At 48.3% G+C, this 26,257-nt stretch overlaps 2 protein-coding genes across 2 annotated transcripts; one reads left to right on the top strand and one right to left on the bottom strand.

The window, feature by feature from the left end:
• Positions 1-19: 19 nt before the first annotated feature.
• LOC128138161 (uncharacterized) lies at positions 20-11,277 on the top strand (the record flags this gene model as incomplete). Its single annotated transcript, XM_052779468.1, has 7 exons — positions 20-1,259; positions 6,584-6,695; positions 8,182-8,242; positions 9,201-9,399; positions 9,810-9,872; positions 10,813-11,004; positions 11,201-11,277. Coding segments are annotated over 7 exons (1,944 nt in total), but the record flags the coding sequence as incomplete, so codon positions are not given.
• An 851-nt stretch (positions 11,278-12,128) lies between these two features.
• Positions 12,129-22,201, bottom strand: LOC128138160 (uncharacterized). The gene is given in 8 exon segments (XM_052779467.1): positions 12,129-12,520; positions 12,523-12,673; positions 12,852-12,996; positions 13,395-13,467; positions 16,649-16,706; positions 19,080-19,186; positions 21,169-21,200; positions 22,144-22,201. Coding segments are annotated over 8 exon segments (678 nt in total). The 3' UTR covers positions 12,129-12,466.
• Positions 22,202-26,257: the final 4,056 nt, after the last annotated feature.

The following is a 26,257-nucleotide window of genomic DNA, read 5'->3' as shown; positions in this document are numbered from 1 at the left end:
CGCGCTTCTAAAACCATAAAACTCCATTTTATTTCAGAGCGCAGCTGAGCCAGCCCGCTCCTCAACACTCTGCCGTCTGCACCGCTGTGGCTGGGACCGGGCAGTGCTGCACATCCCAAAGGCCACCAAGTCACACCCGTGTCCCTGCTGCTTTGCCGGGAGCTTCTGCGATGCGAGCGATGTTTTGGGGGCTGATCTCTTGGACTGCAGCTACTCCATGCCTGACCGGCAGCTGGTCAGGAGGGTTGCGTCCCAGGTGGAATTCCACCTCTCTGACGAGAACCTGGCCAAGGATGCTTTCCTCCTGAAACATGTCCAGAGGAACAAGGTGGGCTTTGTCAGCATCAAACTGCTGACGTCCTTGAAGAAGGTAGGCAGCCCGTTGCGTTGGCCAGCCGGGGTGGGAGTTTCTTCGACCGGCTTTTCGGTATCATGGGTCCCCATCCCTGAGTCCCTGCTGAGCATCCACCCCAGCAAACTGCTGCTGGCCTGGGAGCTGCTGCTCCTGGAGCAGGACATGCTGCTGCTGCTCCAGAAGAATTTCCTCAAGACCATCACGAGGATGTTCAGCCCCTTCGGCACCATCGCCTCCATCCGCATCCTGCGGCCGGGCCGCAAGCTGCCCTCAGGTGTGCGGAAATACACGTCAGACTTCCCCGAGCTGCTGAGCAAGCACTGCGCGCTGGTGGAGTACAAGAGCCTGGGGAGCGCTTCAGCCTTGAGGAGCCTTGAGGACCTCGGCCGCCAGAGCGGTCCGTGTGGCGAGAGCATCAGGGTGGTCCGGCTCTGCGGGAAGGGCTCCAAGAAGACACCCGGGGCCGAGAGGGAGGTGGCGGAGGAGCTGGTGGACCAGCCGGGTTGGAAAGCGCAGGCGGTGGCCGCGACCTTCCCCGACGGCCTCGGGGACTCCCTGCTCTGCAGCTCCCCGGAGTTGAACGGTGCCCAGGCGTTGCCACCCCTCCTCCTGCACAAGGACCCCTCGGCACCCTCCCGGCCCGGCAGCAACTTCAAGCCCAGCAATTTCGGCAACGGCTTCAATGGATTGCTCCTCGCCAGCAAAGTCTTCCCTCCACTGGGGACAGGCTTGGGCACAGGCAGCTGCTACGGCCTCTGCTCCAGCACTGAGAGCACCCGTGGCTGCGGCTGGGGGAGTGGGGTGGGTGCCTGGGCACCCTGGCCCAGCAGCCCCTCTCCAGATGCCAAACCTCTTGCCGGCAATCCTCCGGCAGCGACGTGGGTGCCTGAGCCCCTCGGATGCGGTGCTTTGCCTGCCCCACTGTTGTCCCAAAAGTGGGGTCGTTTACCTGGTGTGCAAAATGCCAATATAGACACAGAGCAGAGGTATTTTATTCCAATTCATGTTTACGCAAAGATGGGGGCTAGGTGGTAATCTGCAACGCTAGCACCCCTCCTGCCTAAACGGGCAAGCAATTTGTACAGTTCAGTTAAACATATTTGATTTCCAAAGTTCTTCCCAAAACTATTACTGGGAGTCGCTTATCTAGCACAGTTTCTATTGGGCTAAAGTTTCCCTGCTTGGAATTAAAGGTACAGTGTTCTTTTCTTCTACAGCGCATGCTCAAGGAGAGAGTGGGGGGTAAGTCTTTTTGGTGTGGAATTGAGTTGGTGGTCATGATCTCCCCCTGCCACCTTTACTTTTCCTCCAGTTTTCAAAGATTTTTCTGACTTCATGCCTATTAGCAATTATTCAACTTTTCGGCGCCTCCTGGGGTAGGATGTTCCCTTCTTATCAGTCTTTTAGTTCTTCTTCAGGGGCACAGTTGTTAGCAAGGCATGCATTGGTTATACAAAGGGGATCTTGTTTCACAAGACCTTTGTGGCCTTTTTCATGTGGCTTAAGTACATAATTTCTTAAGTACATCATTTCCCCCCTTTGAGACTATGAGATCTCTTCATATGAGTCTCATGAGTCTCACTACTTCATTTTATCGTTCTATATGCTCTAGCCGTGGCTTGTAAAACCAGTCTCTTGACAGAACTTAAAACAACACAAAGTATGAGTGTAGTAACGACAACAGTGATCGAAGTTTAAATTAGGTTTGCCAGCCATCCAGTAAGGGAGGATCCTGTTCCATGTAATATTTTATTTAACCACCCTATTTCCATTGTTGTTCTTTTTCTTTCTTAGAAAAACTTTTTTCTAAGTCCGAAGGTAATAGTCCCCAATTTAAAGGATTGTCTGCCAACTCAGATGGAGGGAGACAAGCGGTTACGCTAACATTCTGGATTTGCCCAAAGGACTGGATAAGCTGTAAAACCAAATTCTCTTGACCTACTACTGCTAGTACCAAATGGGATATTATAATATTCAGGTTCTTCATTCTCTCAAAGTTCAATGGTCTCAGATTAGCTGAAATTTGAGTTTCCCAGTCTGTGGCTGTCCGCTTTTCCTGATCTGGTTCTGGTGCTCTTTTCACTGGCGTGTAATGAATCCAGGAGTCCATTCCTTCTACTTTGGCTGCAGTATAGGTTTTCAATAACATGGTGTAAGGTCCTTTCCGCCTTTATCCAACAGGAGAGAGACCTTCTGATTTAGATACCTGTGTAGTGAAGATAAAGCATGCGAAAGGGAAATCAAATACTCTTTAACATCAGCCTGCCCTTTTATATGCATTTGGTCTCCTGTGATGTTAGAAGATTCATGGGATATGCTTTCCCATAAACAACCGTAAAAGGACTTACTTTGACCCTAGGAGTTACTCGAATTCGTAAAAGAGCTATAGGTAAAATTTCTACCCATTTAAGGTGTGTTTTCTTGACACAGTTTAGCAAGTTGCCTTTTAAGAGTTTGATTCATTCTTTCTAGCTTCCCACTTGATTGTGGCCTCCAAGGGGTGTGTAATTCCCACTTAATCTGTAAAAATTTAGAAAGCCCTTGCATGACTTCTGCAATAAAATGAGGCCCATTATCAGAGGAGATTCCTTCTGGAATACCAAATCGGGGTATTATTTCCTTCAATAAGAGTCTAATTACCTCTCTAGCTCTTTGTTGGTACGGCAAGGGAAAGCCTCTGGCCAGCCAGAAAAGGTATCTACCAATATCAATAAATATTTGTATTGGTTATACCTAGGTAGCTCTGAACAATCTATTTGCCAGTATTCCCCAGGAGTTATTCCTTGTTTCGCAATTCCTCCTATAACCTTTTTCCCAATTTTTGGATTATTAGCACAGCAGATGGTACACTTTTTTTACTACCATGTCTGCTACCCTTTGTATCTTTGGTCCAAAAATATTTCTTTTCGCAGTTATTGTCAATGCGTCTTCTCCTGTATGCATCTCCTGATGTAATCTCTTGAGCAAAATTTCCATCATTCTTTCAGGAATCAATAATGGCGTTAGCGGTGTTATCCACCAACCTTGTCCATTTTTGGAGCAGTCTGTCTGTTCTGCTAATTAATCTTCCTTCTCAGTATATTTTGGTGGTGGTAATTCTAAACGAGGCCCTGGAATTAAAGCCTCTTCAAATTTTGGCTCCTTTAGAGCTGCCTTTTTAGCAAGACAATCGGCCTTCCAATTTCCTTTTACAGTTTCACTATTTCCTTTTTGGTGGGCTTTGCAATGCATTATTGCTACCACCATCGGCTTTTGAATGCTCTGTAATAGTTCTCGTATTTGTGCAGCATGCTTGATTTCAGTTCCTTGTGTTGATAGTAGTCCTCTCTCTTTCCAGATGGCTCCATGGGCATGTACAACTCCAAAAGCATACTTAGAATCTGTCCAAATATTAACCTTTCTCCCTTCACTCAGTGCCAATGCTCAAGTTAAGGCTATTAGTTCTGCCTTTTGGGCTGATGTTTTGGGAGATAAGGATCCTGCCTCTACTATGCCATCTAAGGTTGTCACAGCGTATCCTGACAGTCTCTTCCCATCGCAAACAAAACTACTGCCGTCAGTATATAACTCCCAGTCTGGATTTTCTAACAGAGCGTCTTTAAGATCCCGACGGCTAGCATATATTTCCTCTACAGTTTGTAAGCAATCGTGTTCTGGTGAACTCTCCGCTCAACCAGTGGAGAGGAACACTGCAGGATTTGTAACTGCAGTGGTATTGAGATCGATGTCATCTTGTTCTAGTCGTACCATTTGGTATTTCAGCATACGGCTGAGGGACAACCAATGCCCCCCTTTTTGTTCCAAAACTGTGACTACCGTATGTGGTACATACACAGTAATTTCCTGAGATTCCGCTGCAATTAAGATGTCATCTCCATATTGTTATACAGTTCCCTGTCCATTTTCTTTTCTCCAAATCTCTAATTCATTCACCAGCTGATTTCCAAAAAGAGTTGGGCTATTCTTGAAGCCTTGTGGGAGAACCGTCCAAGTATATTGTGTCTTTCGCCCTGTTTCAGGGTTTTCCCACTCAAAAGCAAAAAGCTTTGTTCACTGGTGAGGGTAGTTAGTAACGTATACAGGTTTGCAACTACTGGATGTGTATCTTGTGCTCTCTGATTTAGTGCTCTAAGGTCCTGGACTAAATGGTAATCTTTTCCGTTAGCTTTCTTTACTGGTAAGACAGGTGTATTATATTTTGACTCACATTCTGTTAGCAACTTATATTTTAAGAATTTTTGAACTATTGGTACCAAGCCAGTTCTCGCTTCTAATTTTAAAGGGTATTGTTTAATTCTTACTGGTGACGATCCTGGTTTTAGATCAATTCTTACTGGTTCCGCTCTCTTAGACCTTCTTGGAACTTCTCCTGCCCAAATGATGGGGATCACTGCATCTTCTGTTTCTCGAGGTACCTTGTCCCTTTTGGGATTTGTATCCTGTAACAACAAGCCTACGGCTTCGACATATTTAGATTCTGGGATTAAAATTGCAACTTCCCCATCCTTGAATCTGATTTCAGCTTCTACCTTTTCAAGTAAATCTCTACCCAGTAAAGTTTTCAGAGAATTTGGCAAATATAAAATCTGGTGAGTAACCCATTGTTTTCCAAGTTTAAATTTCAGGGATTTGAAAAATGGCCAGGTCTCACGAGTCCCTGTCGCACCAATGACATTTATGCTTTTGTTACTTAAATTTCCTTCTAGTGTATTGAAGACCGAATACGTAGCCCCAGTGTTGACTAAAAATTCTGTTTCCTCATCTCCCAGCTTTGCTTTAACCAGCTTAGGTTCTGCTGGGAGAGGTTCCTCCGGTCCCCATCAGTCCTCTCCCCCTGCTTACTTCAAAGGCTTCTCTCAGCACAGCCACAAGTACACTTGATTCCTCTTTCCTTTAACATCCCTCTTCCTTAACCCTTTCCTCTTCTTGACCGCTGTAGCCAAACGCACTACCTCATCCATTAACTTCCCTGGTCATTCAGGGACATGTTTAGAAAAATATTTTTCTTGCTGCACATATCCCAGATTTCCACAATAGTAACATTTTCTTCTAGTGTTCCTTCACATTCTCCTTCTCTTTTTCTAGGTCTTAGTTCAGACCCTGTACCTGATCATCTTTCTTCCTAATCCTTATCTCACTTGTAAATTCCTTGCAAAAGCAACTGCCAATAAATCAGCCTCTTGTTGCTTTGCTCCTCTTCTTTTTTTTCTCTCTCTTTTTTTTTTTTTTTTTGTTTCTGCTGTCGGGGGCCATTTGACCCACAAGGACACTAATTGCAAGTGCATCATTAAAATTCTGTTAGCAGAGCTTGTCTGAGTCCCCCAAAATCACTGGGACGCTCATCAGGTCTCTGCCTGCATTCTTGCACTTCTAGTCCAGTTTACCAATTTACCCCTAGTTCTCCACATGCCCTAATGGCTTCTATTAAATTTCAGAGCCCTGTCTGACAAACGGCTCAGTCTCCTACCCTGTTATAGTCCCAGTTTCGATTTTTTTTTTTTTTTTTCCCCTAGACTGTTGTGCTAGTTCTGCTCAGGGAAATTTAACATTCACCCTTCTCCTTTTCTTATAGGGACATCAGATCCCAGGAAGCAGCTGCAGCCTCTTCCAAGGAAGCTATCCTTGAGATTTTTTTTTTCTTTTTTGGAGGAAGCTCTCCCCTCCGGGATCCACCTGTGACTCCTCCCAGCAACTCCCAGAGTCTTTTGCTGTCTCTTTTAGGGACTTGAGATCCCGGGTAGCAGCCCCAGACTCATCCAAGGAAGCTATCCAAGGTGATTTTTCTCTTCTGCAGGAAGCTCTCTCCTCCAGGATCGATCCAGGACTCCTCCCAGGCATCTCCCAGAGTCTTTTGACATCTGCTTTACGTAACTATCTCACATATCAGACCCAGACTCCTCCAAGGAAGCTACCCTTGAGGTTTTTTCTTTTTCAGAGGAAGCTCTCCCCTCTGGGATCCACCTGTGACTCCTCCCAGCAACCATGAGAGGCTTTTAACCTCCCTTTTAGGCACCTGAGAGCGTGGGTAGCAGCCCCAGACTTCTCCAAGGCACCTACCCAAGATGATTTTTCTCCTCTGGAGGAAGCTCTTTCCTCCAGGGTCCACCTGAGGCTCCCCCGAGGCATCTCCCAGAGTCTTTTGGCCTTTTCTTGTAGGGACCTCAGATCCCAGGTAGCAGCCCTGGATTCTCCAAGGCAGGTACCCAAGATGATTTTTCTCTTTTGCAGGAAACTGTCTCCTCCGGGATCAACCCAAGCCTCCTCCCAGTTATCTCTCAGAGTCTTCTGACCTCTGCTTTTGGTACCGGAGATCGCAGCTACCTGCCTCAGGCTCCTCCAAGTATGTTACTCGACATATTTTTTTCTCCTTTAGATAAATCTCTCAACTCTGCCAGCCACCTGAGACTCCTCCCAGGCATCTCCCAGTCTTTTGACCTCTGCTTTACATACCTAACATCTCAGGTGGCAGCACAGATTCCTCCAAGGAAGCTACCCAAGATGATTTTTCTCCTTTGTTGGAAGCTCTCCACTCCACGATACATCTGAGACTCCTCCCAGGCATCTCCCAAAGTCTTTTGACCTCTGCTTTCGGGACCAGAGATCCCAGGTAGCAGCCCCAGACTCCTCCAAGTAAGTTACTCCAGGTATTTTTTTCTCCTTTAGATACAGCTCAACTCCGGCAGCTGCCTGAGCCTCCTCCCAGTCATCTCCCAGAGGCTTTTGTCCTCTGCTTTACCTACCTAAGATCTCAGGTATCAGCCCCAGACTCCTCCAGGGAAGCTACCCTTGAGGTTTTTTTCTTTTTTGGAGGAAGCTCTCCCCTCCGGGATCCACCTGTGACTCTCAGGCATCTCCCAGAGCCCTCTGCTTTCAGTACCGGAGATCGCAGATCAGATTCGACAAGGGTATAAAGAGGGTCCCGCCGGAGGACATTTTGGAATCAGTCCTCCCGAGAGCAGCGGATCTGCAGTCAGGGACTCCCCCTTGGGTCGGGACGCCGCCCGAGGTAACTCCTCGAGGTAGAGAGCCCTCATCTTTTAGGTGAGTGATACGCGCATTTTGAGTCATCATTTTAAATCTTGAGAATTCTTAAGTCGGCTGTGTAGTATTAATTCCCCTTACATCATTGAGCCTGTGGTTTACAAAATGTTACCGGAGTTCTAACTAACTTTTTACTAAAGAATAAAGCTGAGCTTTAACACCTGTGGGATTTGATTGTGCGTGCCTCTGTGACATCCCTTCGAGTGTAGGTTAAAGCTCTGCCAAGGAGGCCCGCTAGCTCGTGAGCCAAGACCCCCTTCTCCCTTTGAGAAAGGCGAATCCCATCTGACACCAGCAGGCCTGGGGCCGTGCCGGCCACCCCATTATCAAAAAACCCAAAAGTCTGGCGGGGACACCAGCCACGACCCACGTATTAACAGACCGGGTCCGTCTCTTTCTTCCAGTGTCGCTGCCCGCAACTGGAAGGAGAGAGGGAAAAATAACCCGTGTTCCAGATTCCCCTCCCAACCATCCCAAGGCCCCAAAGTCTCTTTCGATCGCCCTCGGACCACGCGTTGCAGCTTCGTCGCCACCCAGGCGGAAGAGCAGTAGTGGGCAATAGCCCGTGGGCCGTCCCAGGCTAGGAAGTTTCCCAGTGCTGCCCTGAACCCGGGCCCCGGGGAGGCAGCAGGCTTCCCTAAGAGGAGGCTCTGTCCGGCATCTCGGACCCTCTGTTCCCCTCAGAAGGGAGTCACCCACACCCCTAAGCCGTCTTTGCTTCCTCGGGGAGGCGGTCGTAGGGTAGGGGGTAGGCCTTTCTGACCGTGGCAACACCTCTGGCGTAGCTGGTCCGAGCTCCACAGCCTTCCTGGACTGGCCTTCCACCTCCGGAGCCTCAGGCACCTGGCAAGGCGAGGAGGGGGTTCACCTGCCGCCCCCAGCCTGGCCTCGCCTCCTTTCCTTTTTCCTTTCCTTTCCTTTCCTTTCCTTTCCTTTCCCCTTTCCTTTCCTTTCCTTTTCCCTGTCCTTTCCTTTTCCTTTTCCTTTCCTTTCCTTTTCCTTTCCCGTTCCTTTTTCTTTCCTTTTCCTTTCCTTTTCCCTGTCCTTTTTCTTTCCTTTTCCCTGTCCTTTCCTTTTCCCTGTCCTTTCCTTTTCCCTGTCCTTTCCTTTTCCTTTTCCTTTCCTTTTCCCTTTCCTTTTCCTTTCCCTTTCCTTTTTCTTTCCTTTTCCCTATCCTTTCCCTTTCCCTTTCCCTTTCCCTTTCCCTTTCCCTTTCCCTTTCCTTTTCCTTCCCTTTCCCTTTCCCTTTCCCTTTCCCTTTCCCTTTCCCATTCCTTTCCTTTTCCTTTTCCTTTCCTTTTCCCTTTCCTTTTCCTTTTCCTTTCCCCTTTCCTTTCCTTTTTCCTTCGCTTCGGAAAGGGCTGGGGGTGGCGCGGCCCCTGGGCCGAGACCTGCCGCTCCGCTCCGCTCCGCTGCGGGCCGGGCCGGCTCCGGGGCAGCTCGCCTCGGCGACCGACTGCCGGTTGCAGTGACAGCCGGGCAGCGGCCCCAGGCTGCTCCAAGGAAGCTCCCGGAGACGAGGGTTCTCCTCTGGAGGAAGCTCTCTCCGCCGGGAGCCACCCGCCACTCCGTCCGTCCTCGGGTCCCCCTTGTCCCGGCAGGCTGCGCTGGGGCCCGGGAAGGGCCTCGGGAGAGCCCCGGGGCTGCGCTGGGGCCGGGGCCGGGGCCGGGGCCGGGGCCGGGGCCGGGGCCGGGGCCGGGGCCGGGGCCGGCTCTGTCCTGGCGGCGACCCCCCCTGCGGCGGGGGCACGGGAGGACCCCCTTTGGTCCGCCCCGGGACGGACTGACAGCGCTGCCCTCACAGCGGGGGGGGGACGGACTGACTGACAGCGGCGGGGCGGGGGTGTCGCCCCCCCTCCAGGCGCTGGGGGACGGCATCGCATCCCCCTCGGCCGCCCCTTCCTTCCCCAGGCAGAAGAAACGGACGGACACACGGCCATGGGGGCTTCCTCCCCTGAACCGCTCCGCTCTGCCACAGGTTGCCGCCAGGTCCCCGCTAGCAAGTGGGCCCGGGGTTCAAAAAGCAAGTGTCCGTGCGTCCGTGTGTCTGTGTGTGTGTGTGCGGGGGGGGGTCGTGGGGGCTGTGTATCTAGCTCGGTAGCGCTCTCTCTCTCGAGCCAGTGCAACTGTAATTGCCAACAAGCGGTAACAGCAACTATCGATCCCAGGAGCACCTGGTGTCTATGCAGTATTTTGATACAAACTTACCATCTCCAAGAAAGTAAATCGCAAAAAAAGCAAAGCCAGCAGCAGGACAAGCAGCACCGGGGCAGAGGAGATTCCCCCTTTTGGGGAGGGAGTGGGTAAGTAGCACAAAAATGCCCAGCGGGAGGAGGAAAAACGGAGAAGCCTTTTCCAGTTCCGACTTCCCTCACCCACGAGCTCTCGGGCCTGATCACGCTGACTTCAGCAGCTAGGAGCATCAAGGTCCGCAGTCACCAGTGCCGACAACACGGCACCGGTGCCACGAGCCCAGGTACCGCTGGAAGTGATGTCAGATGCAGAAAACCCTGTGGTAGATTAGAAAGTCCTGTTCTAAATTTAGTCAGTTAGCCAAGATCAGCCTGGTCTTTTCCAGTCTTCCTGTTTAACGATGCCTCACCTGGAGCACCAATGCTGATCCTTTCTGTCCTTCCTCATGGATGGTGCGTCCCTCTTGGCAGGAAAATTAACCACTGACCCGATACAGAGCGACTGAGCGGTCAAAGCGAGGAGGGGATACCTCCTCAAAGGACCACCGAAGACCAGCCGAGACCCACGCACGTGCGGAGAAGGCACCTGATGCGTCAGGGTTACGTCCTGCTACGCGTATGCATCAGATAGTTTGAATATGTATTAGGTAGGAGTAGTTTGATAAATTAGATGCAACTGTTACTGTATAAAAGGGACACAGCTGATGAATCTGGCGTGCTTGATTTGTGCAAAGTCCACGGAGCACCCTGCGCAGAACAAAACATTATCTCTCCCGCCTGTGTGAGATTGTTCTCTTGCACACCGTGTACCGAATCCGCTTTTAGGACAACAGAAGCAAGCGTGCGGCTTTTTCCAGCCTTTATGGGATGCCAAGGGGAAGAGAGGGAAGAGCTTGCTTGTTTCTGCTTGTTCTTTTTTAAGTACCTTTTCCTTTCCTTTAAGAAAGCGGCCACTGCTTTAAAGAGCAAGGTGCTTTCTCAAAGTTAAAAGAATGCCTATCATCCCAGTTAAAATAAAAACCATTTTTGTTTAGATTTCATTAACCCATGTTCTTTATCATCTAAAACGATTTTTCCAAAATGGATGCACATTTTGCCCATAATTCTGTAATGGCATTTTCCGGACTGAGACATCAAAACGTCTTTGTGTGTAGGTTGTAGCCTCAGCCAGCCCAGCTCTTGCAGGGTAAAGGCCCTTTCTTATGCAGCTGCATCTAAGATCAGGGAAGTGGGACATCCTCCTCCTGACAGAACCAGTGCTAAAGAAGACCAACTCACGGATAGCTTCCCTTATTTATGGCTTTTTCTCCGTCTGGTCACCTCTCTATCCATTCCCTGGTCCTCACCGCTGTTCGTCTCATTGTACAGCCCCCCAGCAGAAGGGACCGAACCCTGGTGCACTCAGCCTGTACCACGGTTTGTGGGACAGGCCTAAGGAGAACGGCATAAATGGAACCAGTTTCTCAACCCCATTTCTTCTTGGAGGGAAAGCATTCTTTCACTGCTGACGGGAGTCCGGGAATGAATACAGAGGCGTATAGGGTGGATAATCCGTGCACCACGGTGGCAACAAGCCAAACAGACCCCGTGTTGCCTTATCTGACTCATTTAGAGCATCGCCTCATTCTGCCAGACACATTACCCTGTCAGACGGCCACACGTCGCTACTGCTGCAGTAACCACCAGTAACACAGTGTTATGCGTTAGACCAGCATTGTGCATGTACGTGCTGACGGTGCCTCAGCTCAGGAGAGGGCTGAAGAATGACGGTTTATTGCAAATGCGCTAGCGTGATGGCAAAAAGCTGCCTGAGCATGCCCTAGGCACATCTGAAATCTTAACTCCCAGCCTCATCCCACTACGTATCAAAGGCATAAATGACACACCTTGTAGCAGAGTGGTAAAATCTAATCCAAAACATTTTCACCAATTTTGACCTTTTTAATGCTGTGAAGCATAGGGCAGCAGTCCATCCAATACTAGAAACCTCTACTTCTTCTTCTTGGAGGGAAGGAGTGTTTTCTGCCAGGGTAAGACTGATTAAAATAACACACAGTTCCAAGCTTGTTTTATTAGAGTCTCATACAATGATTTTCAAATGTAAAATTCCCGATTTATGACACTCAAGGATCAACACCTTAAAGCTTGTTGCTCTTTTTCCAAAACCTCTAGGTTGTGAAGAAAAAGACATTCGAACCCAACATCTTCAGTACGTTAATTTGAAAACATAAACAAAGTAGAATTTCGTTGTAAAGCATTTAATAGCGGAGACAAGCAATGCGTAAAGCTGAATTACAAAAGAAACAATACAACCTGACATTCATGCTACAAGTTTACCTTTCCACAACTATGAGTACTTCCAGGTCAGTTCTTTCCAACAAAGAGATGCTGTAGTGGCGAGAAGATTATGCCGGGGAAACAGCAACAACAAAAACCCCCCACGTTGTACCTAAAATACTTCTCTGAGAATTGTAACAACAAGGTAATTTCTGTCCACCAGAAAGACACAACCCCAGCACAAAAATAATACAGAGGAAGACCAAAAAAGTAGAGGAAACATAAAGAACAACCTGTGCTGTAACGGTCTAGTCTCAATAGTTAAGGGGACTGGCATACATTATGATTAACAAGGAGTTTTATTCCTTCCAAAACTAACCCACCTATCAAACAGTTACTGCCGACGTTCAACACGTGCTGTGCAGTGAACAGACCACTCTTGCGGCACACAGCTTCGACAGCTTTAGAGCGCTCCTTTAGTCAGCAATGCCCAGCAACTGTTGGCGGGGCTCCTTTCATTTCGGTTTGAAATGGTGTCTTTGGGACACCAAAGTTACAAAGGCCACAGTTGCTAAGCGGCCAAATAAAGGCCATACTTGCCTTAAGGGGACTGAAGGTCCCTCCCAGGAAGGCCTCGCGAGAAGGGGGAGTGTGTAAAAGTCCTTTAGAAACTGGGCTGGAGATGGCACTCCTCAGCTGATAAAAGCCACAGCCTATGAGGGCTGTGACTGAGGTCAGCAACCCTCCCCTGAGGAGTTTTTTCCCCAAAGACAGCTCAGAAGAGGACCATTTCCCGGGAATGTTGCACCTTACCACAAGACAAAAGGACACCCCTGAATGCTCCTTTGCCTTGGCAGACTTTGGTTTAACCACAGAAAAGAGGTACCCATTCTTCAAGAGAACGGAGAATCACCTGAACTGCCAGAATCAGGCACAGGCTCGGACAGAGCCAGGACTGCACCTGCTCGTAGCTGCAGTAGTCGTACCTTCTCCAGAACCTGGAGAGACCTCTTCCTTCTGACTCCACGTTTCCTTTGTTCACCATTTGGTCCAGCTGCTGCAGTAGCTGCACCGCACCCTCAGCCTGACCGGTTCCTGTTCTTTGTTCAAGGTTAGATCCCACAGGTGCCCCTGTAAGAAACAGCAGCAAGAACAAAAACACAAGCTCGCTCTCTCCACACTCCCTGCAGACCCAACGGCAGACCCTGAAACCGAGGTGGGTCCAGGCTCTGACTGACGTCACACCTGGGAGCTTTCAAAGCAATCACGGTGCAGACTGGTTTGGAGGTAGGCTCCCATCTCACAGCCCAGCTCTGAAAGAGCTACGGAGCCTGGCTCTATGGGTGGGAATTGCTTACAGCCCAAATCATTGCTGACCTACTGCTCTTCGGTGGTTCTAATTCCTAGTCTCACGTTCCGGAAAATACCAAACACCACTTTTAAAGGAAAACTAATACCAATGCCATCCTTGCAGCTTTTGATTTTGTATGACCAATTCGAATGAAACAAGCCAGGAATTCCTTACTTACACAAACTCACTCGGTTACAGCCCACAGTAAGGGATGCTGGACTAAACTCACGCTCATCTTCTTTGGAGGAATTCTGAAAGGAAAAGGAACCCAAGAACTTTCACACCATGTAAAATTCTGTTCTACAGGAGATCTTTGTTTCTTCGCTTGCTTGCTTGAAGAACTAAAAGGCAAGGTCTACTCTCTTGTTCTGTGACTTTATTTGCTTTCCTGCTACTATGAGGACTTTCTTCACCAATATCTTTCTACCCCTCCCTCCTCAGGACATTCCCAGGCCTAACATAAAGCTGGAATTCATGGACTAGACTTTAATAGAGCAGATATAGATAGTGAAAGAGGAACAGCAGCTATGGCACAGACAGAGATTTTAAAAAACATCGACAGAGGTGCTGTGGGGAATAACAGCCGCTGGACAATACAGGCCCCTAGACATCAGCCCTGCTAAGACACACTCATAGGAAGCAGAGTAACAGGGCAGGACAAAAGTGAAAAGTGCCAGAAGCAAGAGGTGAGCCAGGAATACCCATTCGCAAGGCTATCAGCAATACAAAGGACCACAAACAACAAAACCACTATGTAAGCTTCTTCAGGAGAAAGTAAAACAACTTTGTCACAGAGATAAGAGAAGAGAAGAATAGATCCCTCCCTGATGGTGCTTCTCTTGCACTAAGCTCAGGTTCATGTGAGATTCCAAACTTCAGACGGCCAGAGATCTTTGCAGTTTAGTCTCAGAGCATTAACTAAGGTAGCAAAATTATCTGCAGTGACAGGCTGAGCGTCTCCCCGTTCTTTCTTCCTTGGACTTCTACTGGTGCTCCTGCTAAGCAGAAAGATGCACAGGCTCAACTCCAATCATCCTGACCGGACAGCCTCCTGTCAAAATTGCAGGCCTGGAAGGCATTTGGGTGAGAGCTGAAAATGCAATCTATTCAACAGTCATGCAACTGCGGCACTTCCATGCTCCTCCTTCTGAATCGACTGCCGATGCTGTAAAGTGAGTCCTACGTGTACTGAGCAGACAGATTTCCTTCATGTTTTAACGAGACCCTTCCCTTTTCGAGATGCACTCTAGAACACCAGCTGGATTTGGATCCAAAGTCATACACTGCTCATAAACTGAACAAGAGCCCTGGAGGAATGACCAGAAGAATCCTGAGAAAGTACAGGCCCTACTGAGATGTTTTTTTCTAAACCTGATCTTTCTTCTCATCCTGAATACCAGAAGAAAACAAATGGAAAGCAAACCAAATGGAAGGCATGTCACAGAAGCACCTGGCTCTGATCTCCTAAAAAAGCACACGAGGGAGAGGTCATCTGCTCAGGATTCCATGCGGTGCTCCTGACATCTGGTCTGGTATTCATAAAGACACCAGTTTGTGTCTGGAGCTCCCTCCCAGCGTAACAGTGCCCTGAATAGTGCAAATTGCAGGTACGAGTCACGGTGGCACAAGCATCTCTTCTGGAGAAGGTTCTTCTCACCTGAAGTGGTATTTACCAAGCTGATGATTCACTCATCCTAGTTCCAGTTTACCTGGAAAGAGCTCAGGACATGTCCTCCCACATCAGTTAACACAATAGGAGGTTACGGTGACGTCTGCCACCTACCACATCATTTCTCAGGGTCCAACATGCTAACCTGGAGCTCCAGCTTCCGAGGACCCTAATGTTTGGGAAATTCAGCCACTGTACAAGGAGCGGAGGCATTCTGGGGACAGCGATTATAGCAAAGCGGGGAATAAAAAAAAGCATCTTTCAGAGGATGACCTTATCCCACCAACAGAGTGTTTGGAGCACCTGAGGAAAGAAGCCAGAAAGGGCATGTGTAGAGAGACCTGTCACTAATCCTGCAAAGGTGAGCTGAGGGGAATAAAAAGGGATACAGGCTTTAGAGACAAATCAGCCTGCTTGTTTTAGAGAAGTTCTTCTGTACTGGAGGCTCCTGAGGAGTTACCAGGCAGTCTCCTTCCTATCTTGAAAATCCAAGAAACCTGCCAAAAACCCCTCTTCTGAAAGAAAGTTTTGGGCTTACCACAAGGTGAGGGCTGTTTCAATACAGGAGTTTACCTGTGCAGGCTGAAGGTAACCATGCAACTAGCAGCACCTGAAATTGCAGACCACTGTATATGCAGGGGATCCCTGCAGAGCAATTATGCTGAGATTGGCCCTTTGAAACCAGTCCTACAGCAGCAAGCAGGCAGTATGCCCTGGCCAGCAGGCAGCAAGCCCACAGATGATATTTGCGTAAAGGCTCAGCCAGTTGTGGAGAGGTCCAAAAGGTTTCTGAAATGGGGGCAGCACGTCATCGCGCAGAAACACGCAGAAATCTGGGCATCTGATGCAACTGTTCACCTCCCAGGGAATGGTGGGAGAAGCAGCTGTTCCTTTTATACCACCAGGCAACTTCCTTTCTGGACAACCCCAAGAGGAATAAGTTTGCCTCCTCGGAAAAGACTCTCTCCAAAGAGCTGGAGAGGGAAGGCGGCCAGGAAGGCAATAGCATGGCAGGGGTTTGAACTAAATGCAGAACGGCTATCAGGATCCAGAAAAGGGATGAAATGCACTGGGAGGATGGGCAACAGCCAGGAGGAGGAGAACAGGGGGGTGAGGGAAGACCCTCCTACCTAAAGGGTGTGCCTAACAGCAGCTCTGTCAGAGCAGCCTTTTAGCTTGTGGGCTAAAAGAGAAAGAATCTCGCCCTCCTGACAAGGTTTCTGGAGAACAGTGGGTTTAGAAAGCAACTGCCAATCCCTCTGGAACAATCCTGTCATAAATCTGCCTTCTGATGACATAGCAAGAAAAGGCATGACACCGTTTCAAGAAGAGGGAGATGCCTGCAAAGCCATCTGCACAGAGAAAGGACACTGGTGAGGAGTGGCAAGTACTCGCACTGAAGCCAGTGTCAAGGTGTCAGCACCCACTCTTGGCCCTTCATGGAGTTCTGCACAAAGGAGCAGGTGAGGTAAAAGAGGACTGGAGTCTCTTGAAGACAAGGCAGGGCAACCTTCAGGTTCAGCTCCGAGAGGCTAAGCTCACCCCTAGAGTTTGTAGCTTCACAGTCAGAAAAGCCTGTGTTGGCTCCCGGTCAAACTCATCCCGTGGCTAAGTTTGATGAGCAGGAATCACAAATGCCTCCATGCAGGTGATGCAGGTGAAAAGGGAAAAAAAGTTACCTGAAGGCATTTTTATGCTTGCCACTTTAAGAATCTAGGACTAAACAGATGCTATTGCCTCTTTCTGAATATTCTGTAGCTTACCATTTCAAATCCATGCTTTGCTTTACTCATATGGCAAACACGCTCAGCTCCAGTTCGAAAAATAAGTCAAACAGGTAAGAACTGAGTTTACCAAAAGTCACAAAAAGGAAGCAATCTTGTAAATGGCTGCTCAAGTATTTCATTAGAAAGCAGGGGTTTAGCACCTCCCTCTAAGCCAACAAGATAGATACCCTTAATCTGTATTTGTACTCATGTTTCAAAGTCTCATTTAAAAAATGAAAATCGGCACTCACTCCAGTATTAGGCTTTCTGCTTTTCTAGTAAGCCCAACAAGCAGTTAAAGAGAAAAACAGCATGACGTGACAGGGAAAGGGGGATGAGCAGCGAGGTGAGAAAGCTTGCAAATCCTACAAGATTACTAACACAAAGAGAAGGGCAGGTAGCAAAGAACCATAGAAAGATCTTACAAGACTCGGTCGTGGAGCAATAAAATGGCAGAGAAGTACAAAGTGATGCACGTGGGGAAAACCGGTCCTGGCTTCACACACAAAATAGTGCTCTTGGAGCTGATCAGCATCACCTGGAGATTCCGATAGCTCAACACTCAATAGCACTCCAAGAAAACCCAAATCCAAATGCCCCAGGAGGACTTACGAGCAAAAGAGCTTCCCAAAAAGAAAAAAAAGATCAAGAAGTGGTCTGACTACAGCAGGCAAACTCCTTCCCAGGGTGGGGGAATGCTCAGACTGAATGCTCAGCTCTTCAGTCTAACAGAGTAACCAGAAAAAAATGACAGAAGGCTTGAAGTTGATGCCTGACTGGTTTAATCTTGAAATCAAGAATACACTGTAGAATTATTAACTGTTTTAATCTTTTCTGGAATAGCATAACTGCTGGGGCAAGACACAGGACTAAGAGAGAACTGCCAGACTGGACCATGAAATAGCCCTTTCTGGCCTTGTATTTTATGAATCTACAACTCACGCCTTGGCTAAAAGAGATTAGAAAGCATTCTGGATCCTGGTCTCATTCTTCACTCATGTCCAGCAGTTTTATTGTGACTAGAAACTGATGGAGGGGGTGGGGTGGGGAATGAAAGGACTACATCTGTATGAGCAGGAAAAGAACTGGCTTCAGACTTCTCCCATTATAACCTCTGCATGAAATACATTTGGGAATTGGGTAGAATAGAAGGCAACAAGGGAGATGATTTGACATGGTCTGTACGTCGCCATGGAAGGGGAAAGGTGAGCATAAACACTTCCGACCACAACGCTGGATCTGGGACTCTCTGCCACATACTTGTGAATGTTAAGTACAGACACGAATCTTCTGTTTTTAAAAGCGACACTCCATGAAAAAAAGCAGCCTGCCAGACTATAACTAACAATGGGCCTGCCTCTGAAAGGTAATCAAGAACTAAGCTTGAAGTTAGCTACCACAAGCCAGCATTGCACCCTCGCACTGAAGGCGGCCAACAACACCCTGAGCTGCGTTAGGAAGAGTTTTGCCAGCAGCTCGAGGGAGGTGATCCTTCCCCTCTGCTCAGGGCTGCTGAGGCCAGTCTGTGTGCTCTGTCCACACTGGGCTCCCCAGGACGAGACTGGGACTCACTGGGGTGAGCCCAGCAAAGGGCCACAAAGATGATGAAGGGACTGGAGCACTCTTCATATGCGGAGAGGCTGGGACTCTTCAGCCTGGAGAAGGCTCAGGGGGCTCTTACCAATGTACACCTGATGGGAGGGAAGGAAGAAGAGGGAGCCGGGCTCTCCTCAGCAGCGCCTTCTGGCAGGACAAGAGGCAAAGGGCACAAACTGCAAAACATGAAATTAAAGCTGAACACAAGAAAAAACTTTCTGACTGCAACTGTGGTCGAGCACTGCAATCGGTTGCCCACAGAAGTTGTGGCGTCTCCACCCTTGGAGCCCACTCAAAACCTGAGGGGACACGTCCTGGGCAACCTGCTCTGGGTGACCCTGCTTGAGCAGGAGGCGTTGGACTCGATGATATCAAAGGTCCCGAAAACCACAATGCTTCTGCGAAAGCCACAGACAGAGATCTCTGCCTCAAGCCGAGAGGCAGCAGTCATCAGCCGACGCAGAGGAACAGGCTGGGAGGCAGCTAGAAAACTGTTCCCAGTTCCTCCCTTGTCATCCCTGCCTCAGCTGTGCAAGCCAGTGCACTGCTTTGTCGAGCTGCCCAGTTCTCATCCCGCTGTGATTCTACAGGTAACGTTAACACAAAGGAGTTAAACGGGAAGAGCTCTAGTTAACGGCATGGGAACCTGAAAGCACAGGAGAACTTTCCTCCAAACGTGGGCAAAGCTGCTTAGATTCTGTCACCTAGGGAAGAGAAGGAAGAAGACAAATGGGCCAAAGGGTTACACAGGAATGAAATACGAGGAAGGCGCAAGAGACATCAAAAACATTGATATGTGCCCTGGAAGGCTACTTTGTAGTCAACTGACCTGCCCATACCCGACTGTGGGCGTGAGGCCTCTGCTCTGACTTCCACTCTTCTCCTCTTCACCATTTCTTCCACTGCAGCACTTCCTGACACTTCTTTTCTTCTCTTGACCTTCAAAACATTGCAAACGTGGTATTGATAAAATTTGGTTTTGACTTTTTCTGGCAGGTTGACCCTGGCTGAATGCCAGGTGCCCACCAAAGCCATTCTATCACTCCGCCCCGCCCCTCAGCTGGACGGGGGAGAGAAAATACAACAAAAGGGCTCGTGGGTTGAGATAAGGACAGGAGAGATCACTCACCAATTACCATCATGGGCAAAACAGACTCAGTTTGGGGAAAATTAACTGAATTTATTACCAATCAACCAGAGTAGGGTAATGAGAAATAAAACCAAATCTCAAAACACCTTCCCTGCACCCCTCCCTTCTTCCCGGGCACAACTTCACTCCCGGATTCTCTACCTACCCCCCCCAGTGGCACAGGGGGACTTTGGAATGGGGTTTACGGTCAGTTCATCACACGTTATTTCTGCCGCTTCATCCTCCTCAGGGGGAGGACTCATCACACTCTTCCCCTGCTCCAGCATGGGGTCCCTCCCATGGGAGACAGTCCTCCACGAACTTCTCCAACGTGGGTCCTTCCCACGGGCCGCAGTTCTTCACGAACTGCTCCAGCATGGGTCCCTTCCACAGCATGCAGTCCTTCAGGAGCACACTGATCCAGCGTGGGTCTCCCACGGGGTCACAAGTCCTGCCAGAAAACCTGCTCTGTGGGCTCCTCTCTCCACAGATCCCAGGAGCCTGCTCCAGCGCGGGGTTCCCACGGGGTCACAGCCTCCTTCGGGAACCCACCTGCTCCGGCGTGGGGTCCTCCACGGGCTGCAGGTGGAGATCTGCTCCACCGTGGACCTCCATGGGCTGCAGGGGGACAGCCTGCCTCACCATGGTCTTCACCACGGGCTGCAGGGGAATCTCTGCTCCGGCGCCTGGAGCATCTCCTCCCCCTCCTTCTGCACTGACCTGGGGGTCTGCAGGGTTGTTTCTCTTACGTGTTCTCACTCCTCTCTCCAGCTGCCATTTCTGTATGTCCCAGCAACTTTTTTTTCCTTCTTAAATATGTTATCACAGAGGTGTAACCACTGTCGCTGATTGGCTCGGCCTTGGCCGGCGGCGGGTCCGTCTTAGAGCCGGCTGGTATGGGCTCTGTCGGACATAGGGGAAGCTTCCAGCAGCTTCTCACAGAAGCCACCCCTGTAACTCCCCCCCCCGCTGCTACCAAAACCTTGCCACACAAAGCCAATACAATTTTCTATTCTAGAACAAAAGTCAGACTTAATATACATCCGTATTTCGCAACATTGTCCAGGCTTACACAACAAAACCCAAAAAATTATTCAGGAATAAAAGATTAGCTGCCTTATTCAAACAGAAGGTAAGCACTGAGAGGCCATCCAGAGAATTATGCTCAACAGTTTTAAACAAGAACTACTGCTTCCCAGGACATCCTATTTGCTCCATTTTTAGAGGAGGGCCTAGGAACGTAATTAGCAGGAACGTAATGCTAGCAGAGAGAGCGGGATTTTCTCTGGGGGAATTTGGACAGGACACCTTCACTAATTCACTCCATCTTCAGACACTTACCTGTATTGAAAACAAACCCACCCTGAGCTCTCACTAAACAACAACTTTCCAAAGAAGCTTAACTTTGTTGTTTTCGACACGTACAGCACTTAGGAAACTACTTAATTATTCAGCAATATTGACCTCATACAGACTCTCACAGTGAAGAAACCTTTTGACAGCTCAGCTCAGACTTGCCAAAAACACATTTAACTGAAGCCAGCACGGCTCTCACGTCCTCAGGCAGGACTTCATTCAAAGTCCGCTGGAATTGACAGGAAGGTTTCCCTCAACTTGGATGGTTCTAGGTGAGAATTCACTCCCACCTGACACTGCCTGACTGACACCCTGAAACAGGAGAACTATAGCATTGCCTAGATATATAATATATTCTGCTTCTCCAGACTACTTGGAATATCACTTTTTAAAAAAAAAAAACAACACACAAAACAAAACCACACACGCAACTTACAAGCTCATCACTGCCCTTGTTTACTTCTTTACCTGTAACAGAGGTATTATAAAATCTGGTGAATATTTGGTGACTGGACTTTCTTTAACCAACTTTAAAGGACATTTTTGCATTGTACCTCACTTCCTGAGAACAAGATAAACGACTTAGAAACAATGTTGGACTTCCATATGATATCTTGAAACTGAAGAACTGCAAATACAGCTCTTTCAGAATTCCTGGCTGTGAATAACACATGCCAATGGGATGGGGACAATTGCTTTGGACTACTTGTCCATTTGATAAAGGAGACCAGAATATCTACTAAGCGCTCACAAGAAAGACCAGCAGCAGCTTCTCCCAGGGACCAATAATCAGAACAGGAAACAGTAAGAAAAAACACTCAGTTTTCACAACAGAGCAGGTTCAATGCAGAGTCCCACAGAGGTCTCAGCTGGGGCCTGAGGCTGGTCAGGGAATTCATAGAAAACCTGGAAAATGAGACACTAGGGAGGTGACAACAGTTGCGAATTATACAAAAGACATTAGTACCATTATTACTATCATTATTTAGAAAAACAAATGCGTTCTTTCTTTAGGAAAATAGAAACAAAGAGTGTGAAGTTCAACGTCAACAAATGTAGTCAAGCACAAGGAAGAAAAACACGTGTTCCATACGTATGTACTGGCTCCAGCCTAGCTACTGACATTCAAGAATGAAGGTTGGGAGCCACTGGGCATTGCTTCATAAAAATACTAGCTGAAGAGTCAGCAGTGGGTGAAAAGGCAAAGAGAAATTCTAGACATTTTCAAAAAGCAATACAGGACAAAAGAGAACACATTGCTATGCTCTCTTTCAAATCCATGGTACAGCCATACCGCACGCAGTTTTGCTCCCTCTAATTCAAAGACACAGTGGAGGAAGGGAAAGGGAAAAGCAAGACACAGATCGTAGATGTTTCCAGACATTATCCAAACATACCCATAGTGACTTACCACAAGATAGGTTTTGCTGAAAAGAGCTGAGTTCTAGATACATAGTGCAAGGTCCCATGGACCTGCTTCATCTCCTACCTCTAACTCCTTGACAGCACTTTCAGTGGTGTCGAGATCCGGAGCGCTGTGAAACAAACAGAGAGAGTTAGTCCCACCCCAACCAAAAAGCAATGGAGCTACATTCCTTGTAAGAGTTTAAACAACAACAAAACATCATTCCCATTGCACAGAGAAAATACTTAGCAGGCAAATGAATTCCCAGTTTATTGTTCTTAAAAAACATCCATTCTTCCACAAGGACTGTTCCTTTGCAATTTTCTGCCCGTTTGTATTTTGTGCGTCTGAGGAAACAAAGGATCAGAGATCAGATCTTTTCAGTCGATCCTCAGTAACCTTTAGGATTGGGGTTTTTGACAAGGTGCCCTCAAACCAGCACCTTTCTCTTCCAGCCTATTGCAATGCCATTCTGCTCAAGGGACTAAAAGAAGGAACCGGCAGGACGTGTCTCTTAATCCCCTCCACAGTGCAAACCTGCAGAGGAACGGGCCTTCACAGCATTGGGGCTAGGCCCTGTGATGCTGGGAGCTGTGTACTGCCTGCATCAAACTGTGTTCCCAACTAGTAACTACATCTTTTGTAAGCCAGCTTCTCAAAAGTTGTTTGCTGCTAGGTATCAGCCAACAATAAAATGCACAGGGAGAGAGAACGTCTCAAAGAAAAGCTGAACCCATGAAGAAGTAAACAAATGTCGCACAAATGTCACTTGGAAATAAGGAAATACGGTGGAGCGTAAGGAATTACGGCATGCAAGTATTCTCTGGTATATGGTCTGGCAGGCAGCCATTCTCATATCCTCCACAATGAGGGGCCCCAGCCAGAACTCGGTGAGAGATGAGAACTTTCCTTCCTCTTCAGAAAGGCCCTCTCCTTGCTTAACATGGAACAAGTTAATGAAAGGAATTACACAGCGTGCCACAGCAGAAGGACAGATATCACCTACCCAAGACTTACGCTGTGGTCATGAAGTCTTCATGAATCAGCAGGGACACAAAAGTACGATTCAGGAAGGGATGCTGAAGCGGCAATGAGGAGAAGAGGGTGGAAAGAATGGAAGAAAGCAAGGGGCGATGACAGGCTGCCAAACTCAAACAAATGCAGTGCTCGCTCTACCATCAGGAGATCAAACACCTGCAGGCTGTTCAGAAACGTATGCACACTACTGGCAGTGCTGTCCAAAGGGATTACACTGTGGGAAAGAGCTTGGTCACAGACAAGAGCAACATTTCAAGCATCTTCTGAACACCACACGACACCACAAGACAGACAACACACCTTCCTCTCCAAAATCAACACAGAGAACAAAACAAGGAGGAAGGTTAATCCTCCTGGATCTGACACTATTCCAGCAGAATGCTAATAAGCAAAGCTAAAGAAACAACTGCGTTTCAATTCATCCCAAAATAAACTCATGCGGCAGAATTTCAAAGACCCAGCCCACTTCTCCAAAGGAAAAAGGAGACTAGTGTGGCACGAGATTTAATGTAGCTTCAGGTCTGGAGACAGCCTAATTGGCGTGGTGTCCATAGCACAGTCTCTTCAATTCTTCTGCAGCTAACAACAGTCACTTCCAGAGTAAACCCAGGCCTTGGCAGTGCCTGTACACATCTGATTGCAAAAGCAAATTCACTCACACTCCTAAAACCCCTCTCTAGGCAGAGGCTTGAGTCGTTGCCTATGGCATTTTAGCCCTGCTGAAACCTCACTGGCATGAAAACAGGGGTTTCGGGATGCCACGACACAGTTCTGTTTCTCTGATGCAGGGATACTTCCTGGCTCAAAAAGATCTCAGTCCTAGTTTCTGCATGGGTGCCACCACCTGAAAAGAGACTTAACTTCAATAGTTTAGAACACTTTCCAAAAGCCTCTGAGGGCATCAGCCTTGAACTGCTGTCTGATGACGATCACAGCCTTGGAACAATGTACACAGGGAGCCAGATTATGCTGAGGCACTGCTTTTTTATTAATACTTATGAATACTATCATTATTAATTTTTTATCAGAGGCTAAGACAGCAACAACTCATAAAGTTTCAGACCAAGTTTGAGCCCTACAGAACACTCCTTCAGCAGGACCCAATCTATAAGCACCTGCTTAAAAATACAACCCTTAAACCTAAGCAGCTCCAGCTCCTTTTTCAGAGCAGCTCAAACTTCTGGAATTGTTACAGATCGCAGCCTCCGGGATTCCAAGTCCCCTCTCAAACTAAAAGCTCCAGAGCTCCTCCAGTGAGCTGGTCAAGGTTTTGCCCACTCACAAAAGCACTTGCCCATCATCTCTGTGTGCCTGACTAGCAGACACAAGCAGACTCCTCCAGGGCAATACCCTCAGGGAAAGTCTCTGTTTCACTTCTAAAGGACCATCCTCTTCACTTGTTTTACATCTTCCCCAGCTGACCAGACTGCTCAGCACCCTGTGCTTTAGTTACTTTGCTGGCTGCTAACTCAAACTTCCCATTTGAGGCTTACCACACAACTGTTACCTCCCACAACCCTCCTATTCATTGTCCCCTGCACACCCAAAGGCCGCCTTCCTTTCTCTGCCTTGCATGCCAGCAGTACCACAGACTAAAACACTCTCCCTTCACTCTTGTTTCTCAGGCTTGCCACTACAGTGCCTTCTAGAAACTGAGAGCAGCAGTTATCCTAAAAGTCCTGCTCAGCCCCTCTGCCTGCAGCAGAGGCACGCTCTTGTTTCAAAACAACAGGACAGGTTTGTCACAAACACATCTGAAAGAGGAGTGGCAGCGCAAGGGGAACCTTGTGAAAGAAAAAATCCCAAGAGCACAACAAACAACTACTGCCAGTGAGAGTTTCCAAAGACTCTTTCCACATCCACACTTGAGAGCCAGATTGCCAGGCCAGCGAAAGGCACACTGCTAACAGCAGACAGCCCAAGAAATAAGTACATACTTTGAGTACAGAGCTCCACGGCTGTGCTGGTTTTGACTGGGAGAGAGTTAATTTTCCCCACAGTAGCTTGCACGGCGCTACGTCTTGGATTTGTGCTGAAAGCAGCGCTTACACAGCGTCAAGGCCTTTTCTGCTCCTCACCCCACCCCACCAGGGAGTCGGCTGGGGGTGCACAAGAACCTGGGGGGGCACGAGGCTGGGACAGCTGACCCCAACTGACCCAAGGGATATTCCAGACCATAGGATGTCACGCTCAGCAATATAACTGGGGGAAGAAGAAGGAAGGGGGGACATGCCCAAGTAACTGTTAGGTGTGATGGAGCCCTGCTTTCCTGCAAATAAAACACCTGCCAGACAACGAGAAGCAGTGAATGAAGTCCTGATTTTGCTTTGCTTGCATGCACAGCTTTTGCTTGACTGATTAAACCGCCTTTATCCCAACCTGCGAGTTGATTCACCCTTCCGATTCTCTCCCTCCTCCCACTGCGGGGCAGCGAGCGAGCGGCCGTGCGGGGCTTAGCTGCCTGCTGGGGTTAAACCACTACAAAGGCTCTAGAGCTTCTCAGTTGAACGCTTTAAACAAAGTTTCAAAATACCATCAGTAAAGCCAGCCTCTTTTCCCCCTGAAGCACGAAATCCACACACGGCAGTGAAACAGGAGCACTTTTTACAGCTCCCGTTACTCTCTCAGGCCGATGCTCAGCCTGTCCAAGGGCAGCAGCCACTCGGAAGTGACCGCTTTCACGCTCGGTGAAAGAAGGCAGGAAAAGAGCAGCCCCCACCGTCTGAATTTAGGGTCTCCTATGAACTCACTGTTACCTGCAGTCACCAAACTGCAGGCTGTAGCTTCAACATGCTCACCTGCCAGATTTTAAGTGCGTACACAAGCCTGCCTGCATGAAGAAACCTGGTTTCAGGCAACCGACAGGGAAGTGTTGTTTTAGTTAATCTAAAAGTAGATTGTTTAGATTATACTTTAATGAAAAAAGTAATTAGGTTTTGTAATTGATCAAAAAACTGTGTAGAAGTTATACAATGAATAATTATGTTCTCATGATATGGGGAACCAAAACCCACAGATGTGCAAACAGATAAGTCAACCATAAGCAGAACAAAGAGAAGTAAAACCTTCATGTAAGCAATAA

The sequence above is a fragment of the Harpia harpyja genome, assembly GCF_026419915.1.
Source record: "Harpia harpyja isolate bHarHar1 chromosome W unlocalized genomic scaffold, bHarHar1 primary haplotype SUPER_W_unloc_3, whole genome shotgun sequence".
NCBI lineage: Eukaryota > Metazoa > Chordata > Aves > Accipitriformes > Accipitridae > Harpia > Harpia harpyja.
The sequence above is the reverse complement of the archived record's forward strand: the minus strand, read 5'-3'. Positions and strand labels throughout refer to the sequence as shown.